This window comes from Crotalus tigris, unplaced genomic scaffold (genome assembly GCF_016545835.1).
Source record: "Crotalus tigris isolate CLP2741 ecotype Arizona unplaced genomic scaffold, ASM1654583v1 scf7180000017841.2860490, whole genome shotgun sequence".
Taxonomy (NCBI): domain Eukaryota; kingdom Metazoa; phylum Chordata; class Lepidosauria; order Squamata; family Viperidae; genus Crotalus; species Crotalus tigris.
The window spans coordinates 2358572-2371413 of NW_024096667.1; the positions used below are offsets into that span (position 1 = coordinate 2358572).

General features: G+C 39.2%; 1 protein-coding gene across 1 annotated transcript in view; it reads left to right on the top strand.

Annotated features, from left to right (window-relative positions):
• ALKBH3 (alkB homolog 3, alpha-ketoglutarate dependent dioxygenase) overlaps window positions 1-9735 on the top strand; it is a 28018-nt gene extending 18283 nt beyond the window's left edge. Inside the window, exons 9-10 of the mRNA XM_039343324.1 lie at window positions 6970-7068; window positions 7911-9735. Coding sequence (XP_039199258.1) covers window positions 6970-7068; window positions 7911-8003 — 192 coding nt within the window. The 3' untranslated portion in view covers window positions 8004-9735. The remainder of the gene's footprint in view (window positions 1-6969; window positions 7069-7910) is intronic.
• Window positions 9736-12842: the final 3107 nt, after the last annotated feature.

Here is a 12842-nt window from a genome sequence, read left to right on the forward strand (position 1 = left end):
GCTGTAGTGTCAGCTGCCGCCCCCTTCCTTGGCTGGGCGAAAATGGAGTGTGCAGCCTTTAATTGGGGCTGCCAGCATGGTGGTGGGCGGGAGAGCCAGGGAGCACCACTTTGCAGGATGGAGGTACTTGCAAGTCCCGCCCCAGCTATGGCGAGGAGTGGCGACTGTGTCTGTGCCCAGGGGGTGAGGAGAAGGAACCAGAGGGGCCTGGTGGCTGGGCTGCCTTCTGGCCCACTAGATTTGGGGTTTTCCTTTGATTGGGGGCCAGGGTGGGCTGGCCCCTCACTGTCTCCAGGGCGGCCCAGGGCCAAATGTAAACACCCCACGGGCATGTCTATCCCCTCCTCCTCCTTTGTCTTCAGTGTAGCTGCAAATGACTCCTTTCCCCAGACTGCGCGCAGCTTCTGGAAGCACCAGTTGGCTGGAACCCAGCACGGATCCTGGGCGCTCAGCAGAGCCCTGGCAATACCACGGCTCCAGCTGGCTCTCCCACAGCCCTGTGCTGCGTTGCTGCCGTTTCACCTCATTCCCATGCTATACTTTAACACTTTTTTTTACACATTTTTTTTACAGTGCTTTTCAACCCATTGTAAGCGTATCACCTGCCAGGTGCCGACGTACCACTAATGGTACGTGTATCATCGATTGAAAAGCCCTGTATTAGATAATAGTGGATATCCACGATTAGCCTCTAGATAAGTTTGTTTTTTTTCCCCAGCAAAATACTGAACAAAGTCTGATCCCCTCCATTGAAGAATACTAAGTGCCTTAATTATTTGCAAAAAAAAAAAAATAGAAACAAAAACTTCAGAGAGGCCTTTTGTTTTATTGATAAGGTAATAATGGTTTATGCATATGAGTTGTTATGTCTATTGGGTGAATATTAAGTGTGAAAAGCCCACACCAAAGCAGAATAGATTCCCCAAAATTAGATAGAATACTTTATTAGGCCAAATATGATTAGAAACACAAGGCATTTGTCTCCAGTGCAGAAGTTCTCAGTGTGCATGCAAACCAACAAAATAATAATAATCATAATGATATCAATAAGAGGAAGTAGTAGAGAAGAAGAAGAAGAAGAAGAAGAAGATGATGATGATGATGATGACGATAATAATAATAATATACAGCCCTACCACATGGGTAAATATGATGAGCCGAGGTGGCGCAGCAGTTAGAGTGCAGTACTGCAGGACACTTTAGCTGACTGTGTTCAGCAGGTCAGCGGTTCAAATCTCACCGGCTCAAGGTTGACTCAGCCTTCCATCCTTCCAAGGTAGGTAAAATGAGGACCCAGATTGTTGGGGGCAATGTAAATATATATATACATTGCTTACTGGTGTACACCGCTTAGAGAGTGCTTGCACTTAGAGCGGTATATAAGTCTCATAAAATAAATAAATAAATAAATAAATATACTTAGACATAAGACAGCTTTGTGAGAATTAGATGTTCAGCAGAGTGATGGCACAAGGGAAAAAACTCTGTATTTAGATGGGAGGAGTTGAAACAGTTTGTATCCAGGATGTGAGGGATCTATATATACTTTTCAATCCTCCTTCTGACCAGTGCAATATACAGATCCTCTTTGGAAGGCAAGTTGTTTTTTTCTGCAGTTCTAACTATTATTTGGGGGCTATACCTGTCCTGTTTGGTTGCTGTACCAAATTGGGAGTGACAAACCCATGAATCTCCATCCTGCCATTCCAGGTAATGCTGATGAAAATTGTAGTCCGGTATCTGGAAGGCTACAGGTTCCCTTATCCCCTGCTATAAATGAGACATAAAATGTCTACATTTCTAAAAGGAGATTATGTAACAATTGGAATGTTCACCTTGGCCATAATGTCTGAAAAAATGTCTGTAAGAAACCAAAATAAGAGGCTGATTTTAAAAGCAAAACATTGAAATAAATAGAGTGCTGAAGGAGTTTTGTAAAGCTGTAGGAGACATGAATTCATAAATTAGAGGGTCCTTGAGGAAGAAAAAATAGCTTCAATAATCATTGATAATAACCAGAGCAGAGAGCTACAGAAGTAATAGCTCTGTCAACTTTAAAAGAATGTATAGGTGCAGAGATTCATAGATGGATAATAGTTAAGGTGATAGTTCTTGACAGTGATGTGTTCTGTTTTTTTTTTTTTTTTTTGCCGAGGATTTCAGAATGGTACTATATGTAGAATGTCAAGGTTATGCTAAATATTAATAAAAGTTAGAACCTTGCATTAATTATACTGCAGATTTGAAGAGCATGGTGGCATGCTAGCAGCATCCCAGATCTTTAATGGGAATGCATTCCTGTTAGGTCAGTTTTGGTTCCTGTGTTGGCAAATGTGCTATCTCAAATAACCTCTACTTATCTCCCTCCCACTCTGTGACTGATGCACAACAAAATATTCAGTCATAACTATTTGGGTGTTTAGTTGTTCAGGCCAATTATCCAGCCAAGTCAGTCCTACACACAAGTTTGATAGCCACCTCCAGGGCTATATCTTACATTATGTATCATTGTTGGCTTCTGTGTTAATCAGAGGCTCAAATAGTGGAGTCTGTTGACCTGAAATTTTGCAGCCTTATTTTCTCTCCTACTTCAGTATTTCTCCAAAGTCGTATCTCCTATGATAGATCGTTTCTGCCACTCCATTATTATTATTGAACTAGCAGAAACGGAATTGTAAACCAGATTTACTGTGGTATCTTGAACATCAACAACTACTGTAATAAAACCGCTAGCATTTTCTCTCTTAAGTCTGATACACTGTGTGGATGGGTCCTATAGAGTAGTACATAGAAAGTTCCTCAGACTATTTATTTACCAATGAAGGAGCTCAGGGTTGAAATGAGATGTCCTTGGTGCTCTCTGAGCTTGCTTGTTTTCTTGCAGACATTTCATTACCCTAACAAGTGACATCAGTGCTAGTAAGGAGTGCTGTTTGCTGTCTGTTTATATTCTGATGTCTTGCCTGACTGGGTGGGTGGGGGCAGTCTTAGGGATTCTTTGGTTGGGTTGTTTATTAATGGCTCTGTGGCATTTCTTGATTGGGGTATTGCTTACTTGATTGTTAGTCTGAAAGTGACCTTGGAGCTGATCTGAGTGCTGATTGTCACATTTTCCCAGTTGAAACTATGGTTAAATCTGTCTATATGTTGTGAAATTAAAAAAAAAATTATCATGCCTTTTGACTGCCAGTTGGTGTTCATGGATGCGTTCTGCCAGTCTTCTGACTGTTTGTCCTACATAGTGGTTGTTGCAGTTAACCTTAGTTTCAACTGGGAAAATGTGACAATCCTAGACCAGGCCAAATCCAAAAATGCCAGGGAATTTCTAGAAGCCTGGCACTCTGACAAATCAGCCATCAATAGAAACATAGACATTAACAACATCTATAGATTATGCAAAAGAGACAATCAACTAGCCCCAAAAGAGAAGAAGACTCCAGCACCCCTCCCCCAGTAATCAGCACTCAGATCAGCATAGATTAACTCCAACATCAACTCAGACCAACAATCAAATAAGCCAGTGTTTCTCAACCTTGACAATTTTAAGGCATGGGGACTTCAACTCCCAGAATTCCACAGCCAGAATGGCTGTGGAATTCTGGGAGTTGAAGTCCACATACCTTAAAACTGTCAAGGTTGAGAAACACTGAAATAAGCAATACCCCAATCAAGAAACTGCCACAGAGCCGTTAGTAAACAGCCCAACCAAAGAATTCCTAAGACCACTCCCACCACACAAATAGGCAAGACACCAGAATATAAACAGACAGAAAACAGCACTCCTTACTAGCACTGATGATATCACTTGTTAGGGTAATGCAAGAAAACAAGCAAGCTCAGAGAGCACCAAGGACCCCTCAATATTTTTTTTAACCAATTGCCTAATATCCTGTCAACATTTCAGACTTGAAAACATTCCTTAATTGTGGATTTGCAAGAATTTGCAGTGGATTTGCAAGAATTTTTTTTTTTAAAAAAAAGAAGTATACTGGAATGGAATTTCTGAACACATTCACCAAACTTAAGGATAGATGCTTTTCTTAGATGATATAGTAGCTGAATTTTTAACTCTGGAAGAATCTGAATACAATATGGATCTGGGAAGATTTTGGATGCTTCTTGATTGAGGGCATAGTGCCACTTGCTCAATGGAAGCTACATGTATCTACATTCCACATAGTCATTATAGAATATATGATTCTAGCTGTAGAATAATACATTCTTTGAAAAAAACATTTTCTGGATGTTTTCTTGATGGTAAAAATACTGCTTGCAGAAATTCATCATTCCTTGGTTCTACCAGTTATACTGTGTAGCTGCTTTATCTTTTCCTACTAAACTGAATTACTTTTGTAATCTAAAGGACTGTGCATGTAATGGAACTATCTGGGACAGAAAGTAGCAATATCTTGACCTCTGGTAATATAATATAAACCTTATCTGGAGGTATTCCAAGAGTTGCTAGAGATCTCATTGTTTAGAATTGGACATCTGACTCCAGGTTGTTTTCTTGTTTAATAAGCATGGTGGCTTAGCTTAGACCAATTGCTATCTCATTACCTAATGCTTACAGGGATATTATTAGAATTAAAGTGGAAACGGAAGAACTGTTTATAATGCTTGAGCTCCTTAGAGAAAGGATGGGATATAAATATCAGAGAAGGGCAGCTAAGATCATCAAAAGTTTGGGAAATTCAATAGGATCTATACAGATACACTGAGAGGTGATGCACTTTGGGTTTCCTCTCCATCTTTCTTGGAAGCCAGCAGCTGCCGGAACTCAACGCCCACTCTCCCTTTACACACCAACAAAACTTGCTATTGTTCTGCCTGTTCAAGCCAGCATTGTGGTGTTCAAGCATGGATTGGTGAAAGAGCTCATGGCAACCATGAATCTATCCCACATTTTTAGAGGCTAGCTCATAGTGGTGATTACATGTTAGAACTGTATTTTATCTTGGGGCAGTTAGGTGTGATCTGAAAGTGGAGGATATTATTAGCAGTCTTTCATTATGGTTAGATCATTTTCTGGTTTGTCTTCAGCTTACTGGCACTTCCCCCACCCCTGCTGGGAGCTTATATCTATCAGATCAAGCTGACCCATACCGATAAACCTTGATAGATTTCACAGAGAGCAATCTAGCTTTTACTTGCCCTTTGTAATGGGCAGGTGTCAAGGGCCTTGGATCAGATTGCATCAACTTTCTTTTTCCTTGATCCTGAAAAGCTTCCTCATTTTCTGAGGAGCTCCTGGAGATAAAATGACAAAAGAGAGACTTAGAATGCTATTGAGGATAGAAGAAGAAGAATGAATGAATCCAACCAAGCTTGAATTAGACATTGCATTGCAGCATAAATAGTTATTGGCCAGCAGCTCTATTTAATCATGCTCTCTGCTGGGGTGTGTCATAGAACTATTTGCATTATCCTGGACCCCTCTTGAATCAAATCACTTGATTGCTAAGAATTAGGCTCTGATTGGGCCATTCTGTATATTTTGATAGAAGCATTAACAAGATCCACTATCTGCCTTTTAGATCTGTGTTTCTCCTTTCTCTCGTTGAGCGATATGTGGTTGGGTCCATATGGTAGTGAATGGATCTTTTAATGTGGCGGTGATTCTGACTGCCTTGAAGGCGGTAGCAATGTGCTTCCTCTTCAAGAAGCCATTATTGGATCCAACAATTCTGAACATTTTTTCTAGTCTACAACCTTCCCTTCTTTGTTATTGAGAAGATACTTGAATTGGAGTTTCAGAGTGCTCTGACAGAAGTAAGTTATCTAGGCCCATTTCAGTTGAGTTTTAGGCCAGGTCGTAGTATAGAGATAGCATAACTTATTAAATATGGTATCTTTCCAAATGCACTGTGTGGATTAACAATGGGAGCAAAAGTATTGTGTGGTTCTCTTCTTCCTCACATGGGCAGTTTGTTCTTGCCTCTCCTGTTTAACATCCGTATAAAGCCTGTGGTTGAGGTCATTTGCAGAAACAGAGTTTGCGATCATTGCTGTCCTGGATGATACTCAACTGTATCTCAATCCCAAGCTGACCAAGTTGTTGAGTCTTCTTTCAGTGACTGTTTAGAGTCTAGAGGAGGATTCCCTGCCTAATCTGAATGGGTTGTATGTTCCCATAGATTTTATTTATTTATTTGTATCCTGCCTTTATTATTTTTACAAATAACTCAAGGCGATAAATATATCCCACACAACTTCCTCCTCCTATTCTTCCCACAACAACAACCCTGGGAGGTGAGTTGGGCTAAGAGAGAGCTCAGCTACCTTCATGGCTAAAGTGGGACTAGAACTCATGGACTCCTTCTTTCTAGCCGAGTGCCTTAACCACTTGATCACATTGACTCCCATTTTTTAGCCTGAATTCCCATTACAGTTTTCCAGGCAGACCTAATGTGCAATTTGGGGGATTCTCCTGGACTGGCAGCTTCTGCTGAAAGATGATGTGACAGCTGTGGCCTGCAGGGCTTTTCCCCAAATTTATTTGGTATATCAGTTACTTTCCTTCATGGACTGAGAGTATCTTCTCACAATGATGCATATTGTAGTCTAATTGCATGTAGACTGCTGCTTTACATGATGCTGCCTTTCATGCCTCACCACATTGTGGACTAGCTGCAGTTTCTGAGTTATTTTATATTTATAAAATTGCAAAATATATCATTGTTTTATCTGATTAAACTTTAATTAATAAAATAATGTGGGTTGTCCATTCCTAATCCTAATGACATTATTAGATTTAGTAATAGGAGGGATCGCACAAATCCATCAGCTCTTTTAGGAAGTCATGAGAACACTTGGCTTAAGGACATTTTATTTTCCTATATTAATTGTATTTAAGCAGAAGCTAAGACAACTACGTAAGCAGAGGTTGAATAAAATAGCCTAAGTAGCCTCTTCCAATTCTATAATTTTATAACTATAGATTAACTATACTTAATAAATCTTTTTTAGGAGGATAACAATGATTATACTTATGTGCAAAGAGTTCATATGCCATTGGATCATGGTACTTTGCTAATGATGGAAGGAGCTACTCAAGAAGACTGGCAGGTGAGGAGCCTAGAGAAAAAATATACAAATGCTGTTTTCTTCCCTACAGATCTATATTTAGGTAGTCCTCGGCTTATGACCGCATTTGGGACCAGAATTTTCCTTGCTAAGCAAGGGGGGTTGTTAAATGAGTCACACCCAATTTTATGACCTTTTTGTCATAGTTGTTAAGTGAATCATGCTGTCATTAAGTGAATCTGGCTTTCCCCATTGACTTGGCTTAATGGAAGTTGGTTGGAAATGGCAATCATGTGACACTGGGATGCTGCAACTGTTGTAGATGCCGGTTGCCAAGGTCCCAGATTTTGCTTATGTGACTATGTAGATGCTGCAATGGTTGTGAGCATGAGGACCTGGCACACGTCACTTTTTTCGGTGCCATTTTATCTTCAAACAATCATTAAATGAATAGTTGTAAGTCAAGGAGTAACCTGAGGCTAATGCAACACTGAAACACATTCAGGTGGGGAGAACTGAAAAGTTGTTTGCCATGAGATTGGGCTGCTTGTCTTTTTTCAGGTCACAAAAATCTTACAAGTTTGGGTTTTTTCCTGAACAACCAGAAGACGTGCGGGTACTAACCTGTGAAATAGTGCTGCGTGGTAGTGCAATAAGCAACTAATGTTGTATTGTTAACCAGAAAAAAAGAAACAAACAACAAAAAAAAGAACAAAAGGAAGATGGGATTTGGCTTCTTTATTTTTGGAAGAAAACCAAGTATAGCAGTTTTACGGAAATTCGTTTTAAATACAATTTGATGTTTTGCATGCCAAAAACCAAGATATCTGTATTTCCTTAATATGTATTATGTAACTGAAGGGCTGATTTGGATCTTTTTTCAGCACCGTGTTCCCAAGGAATATCACTCCAGGGAACCACGTATAAATTTGACGTTCAGGACAATATATCCAGAACCAGAGGCAATGCATACATGACTGAATGAAACGCAGAACTGTGCTTTCACTACTGAGTCCAGAGTTTGATGCTGACTTGGATGTGATGACCCAGCCAGATTCACCATTTGACTGCCACCATCTCAGGGGAGAAGAAACTGCTTGCAAAGAGAACGTACAACTTTTGCATATTTCCATTGAGCAATGTATTGTTTTCAGTTAGACTGCCTGCTAACATGTAATCCTGATGATAAAATTATTTGTTTATTGTTTAAAACCAGTCAAAATGTTATATGCATTCAGAGCGCAAATGTTATCTTTAGTGGAGAACAGAAAGGATTTTTCTTGAGGAGAAGGATTAATAATGGATTTCAGAAACATTTCCAGTTTCAGAACTTGTAACTGTAGTTGCCGTGTTCATGACCATTTCTGCAATGCTGGAGCAATTTTGGGGGAAGAGGGAGCAGGGTAAAAGAAATATCTAATATAATTAGCTGTAATCCTGTGGATGGTTTCAGTAGGATCTTCTACCTATACCAATAAGACTGTTATTACTGAAGATAAAACAAAGCTGTTTTAAATAACTCATGCCATTCAATCTAGCATTCTGTTGTATTAGATGAACTTCAGTAACATTTGAAAATACATATCTAGGAACCTTGGCTTCACTTTTCAAGAGTCAGGAGCATGTTTCTTCTCAAGTATAGTTATTCATAAAATTAGATGGGGAATGAATGATTACATTCCTAGTTATGATTGCTCAGGGTCTTCAGTTGAGAAGCACTCCAGATATATTTACATCAGCATCTTTTTTTTTTTCCCCAAAAAGATAGTCCCTGACTTACAAACACTATTGGGGCCAGAATTAGAATGTGGTTGTTAACCAAATCATATGGGTGGAACCAATTTTACAACCATTTTTACTGAAGTCATTAGGTGAACCACCATGGTTGTTAAGTGAGTCACAGGTTAAGTGATTATTAAGTGACTTGCAGAGCTGTTAAGTATATCCACGCTCCCCCATTGACTTTGCTTGTTGGAAGCCAGCTGGGAAGGTTGCAATTGTGATCACGTGACATTGCAACCGTCATAAATATTTGCCAAGCCCCAAACTGAGAGCGTGTGATTGTGGAGTGATGCAGTGGTTGCAACTTCAAGGATGGATTGATAAGTCACTTTTTCTGACATTTGTAACCCACCCACCACCCACCCCTGTTAAAAGAGCAGTCTTAAATCTTTATACACTTTAATGTATAGGAATCTGTGGGCTTCCATAGGCCTTACTAAGTAAACATGATAAGGAGTTGTACCTGAGTGTTTGGTCTGGAAGTGGGCTCCATGTCCCCAGACAAGTCAAACTGATGGGATAGGAAAGGGAGAAGAATATAGCTGGCTGTCAGACAGCAGCCTCACTGAGTTTACCTTTTGATGGATGGTTTTGTAATTGGCTGTGCTGCCATGCCAACTGCTTAATGAAAAGGTAAACTTCAGTGGCAATGAATATCATGTGAATGCCCACAGGATGGTCTTCAAATTCCACCCCTTTCCCAAATTATTAGTTACTAGGTTAATGTTAATGTTTCATACTTGGATTAGGTACCCTAGATGTAAGTGGCAATTCCTTTAGAGGAGCTGCTGCACTGCTGTAAATGGTTCTCTTCCTCCTTCTCCCTTGGAGCTTGTTCATTACCTGCTTTGATTCTGAATATGTGATTCAGCCTTTTATGCACATTAAAAAATGACTAACTGGACAATAAACATGAATCCCCCTCTCCTTTTTTTGTGCTTGTATGTTTAACTGGATCAAAAAGAATTGCTGTTCAGTAGTGCCTGTGGCCTGTGATGGCTGGACATAAAGCTGTGTAATCAATAGATAGCTCTGTTTTGTCATAATTGAAAATCTAACCTGTGTAACCCGGGGCAAATGGCAGGAATTTGTTTCAAATGCAGTTTATAGCTGTATCCATGGCAAGCTTTCATTGAAAATGAAAATTATGCAATTGAAGGTAGCTTCTTTCTGCAAAATTATTTTGGGGGAATGAGCCTTTCAAAAATTCTGTAATAGGAGAGGCAGCAGGCAAACATTTGTCCAACTCTATGAGCAAACCTTACAAAATGTATTAATCTTGCTAAATTTAGTTTAACCATGATTATTTAATAAGCCATGATTAGTTCACACAGCAGGTTAAGCCATAAACTATACCCAAATTGCAACAGCTAATCTTATTCATCTGCTATTATTTTTTGAACAAACAATGAAGTATAAAGCTACAATACAAGGCATGATAGCTTTAGACATGCTAAGACAAAATAGATCATATTGTAGCTTAATATATGCACGAACCTGATGATGTGTGGAGCAGTAAACAACCTTATTGGAAGACAGTAGTTTTCCCTAGAAACTGAAATCAAATGTTCAGGTTCTAGAGATTCTATCAAACTATTTTGGACTAGTTAACAATTAATTACAATTCAGCAGAGCTGAAACTTGGGACTTCTTGGGGTGCTCTGGTTTGGACAACATAACATCAAGGAGAGCATTCTCTCTGATTTCCACCCTCCTTTAACACAGATCTCTGTTCCCTGAGCTGTTTCTGGTATTGGAGGAGGAGATCCTTGTTAGTTCTATAACGGCAAAATGGTAAAAATTGGCTCCTGCATATATACATTACATCATAGGCCCCAACAAATACACACAAACTAGAGGCACCTTCACATGTTGTTCTTCCAACTGATACATGTCATTATCTGCCAGCTATCCTCTGGATTCTACATAGGACAAAAAACTAATGGACGAAAGTTTGACATCAAGACTCAAAACAAGACTAACGAAACACAAAAGCATTTAAACCTCCCAAGATGTTCCATAGCAAACCTCAAAGTAATCATTTTGGAAAAGGGGGACTTTAACAGCACTTTCAAACAAGAAATTGTTGAACTTGCATATACCAAAAGGTTGTAGGCAATTTCAGCAGGTCTGAACAAATGTAAGAAGTTTTTGACAATTTACAATTGTTGATTTATTGTAATGTTTTACACATAGCCTGCATAGCCAACCTACCTTCTCTCCATCCACTATTTCACTCTCTACTCAACCCAATTTAAATCCTGCATCAGTCTAAACCACTCTGCATTTCATGAAATGAGTTTCAGTTTACAAAACCTTATACCTTTTAATAATATTTTAGTCAGAAAAGGTGCACCCAGATTCCTAATTCTGAGCAGCTCCTGTTTATACAATATTTTATCAGCTTACTCCCCTCAGCTGCCCCCATGTCACTCCCATGTTGATTAGGGGTGATGGCATGTCCCATCAACTGACCTGGCTCTCCAATTTTCCCAGCCTCCTCTTATTGAAATATATTGGCCTGTACATCTGTTCCTCCCTTACTGGTGTTAGCAATAAGATTTCCACTGGAGACAATTAATGGCCTACTGCTGTTCTTCTCAACACCTTTGCTTCCCCCTCTCCCTTTGTCTTTCTGCCATTTGCCCACTTTTCCCCTCAACCACTTCTGTCTGGATTTGCTAACACACTTGCCCAGACAGCTGAAATGTATGCATTTCAGGTTATATAGGAACTATCCAAAACCAGCTGTTCTGAGCACGAAATGGTTCGTGCATTGAACACTGCATGTCTATATTGCTCCACTTTCTGGAACTTTCTAATTGCTATTTCCCTCAGGCCTAAAACAAAAATAGGGTGTTGGGTCAACAGTACTTTTGTCCATAAAAAGACATGTACCTCTTCCTCATTATTTGATAAGAGTTTCTATGTAGCAAAATGAAAGTAAACGCCACCAGGAAGAAGGAAGCTTTTTTTTAAAAAAACAAACAAACAGAAAATAGCCAATCCACTGTTATTTCTTCACCTTCTCTTTCTTTTGCTTGAGCATTTCTTTTATAGTCTGTCTTTCCTTGAAATCATTCATGCATTTTTATCCAACTGACAAGTTGGCCCCATTCTATCCATTATGTTAGGATTGCTTGAGTGATCAGAGGCTAAGTCACCCAATACCTTTTCAGGGCTGCAGATAGTTGATAGGAAAATGCTTAAGGAGGTAGGGAACCAACAGAAATGAACCTTGGGTGGCCTGGGACAACAGTTTTCATCAATTGGCACTATAAAACAAGTCTTGATGGATATCTGTGAAGCCCAAAATATTTCAACATCAAGTGCTGGCATCTTTTTCTTAACTAAACACAGGTTTCCAGATTGCCTTTTCTGGGCAGATAAATGTTTTCATTTGAAAGTAGAAAAAGTCCTATTAATGACTTTGTAGGCATGTATATGGTGTGTGTTTGAATTTTAAATATCTGGTTTCTATAGCAACCCTTTATTTATTTATTTGAGTTAGGAATCACCAGCCCTTCTAAGAAGACAAAATCTTTTTTATGAATGTCAATGTGTTCCAGGTTTCTTTATCAGTGCTGGGGAAGTTTTGATAAGTATATTGCTGCTTGAGCAAAGACTTTGTTACTCAGACCTGACCTCTTCTTCTGGGAAGTACAAAATATGAGACTTTTTATTTTCAGATCTTTTAACAGTACAGGAATCCCCCATTTGAATTAAAGCAATTACATTAAAAAGGAGATGTTCAACTTTTGAATGTTTGAGGGACAAAAAGGCCTCTTTAAGGAAGTGTATCATATATAGGCTGGAAAAATCCAAAGGAGCCCAAGCTGATAGCAAAGATAGTTGCCATTTAGCAGTCATCTAGATTTTGGCAGTCTAGCTATAATATGTCTACTTCAAGTTGCAGTTTGCCTCCTGGTACAAAAATGAATTAACCTATACCTTTTTACTCTGTTTATTCTCATAAGGGGAAGTTGTTTTCTATATTATACAAGACAGAAACACTGAGAAGTTAAATCATAATG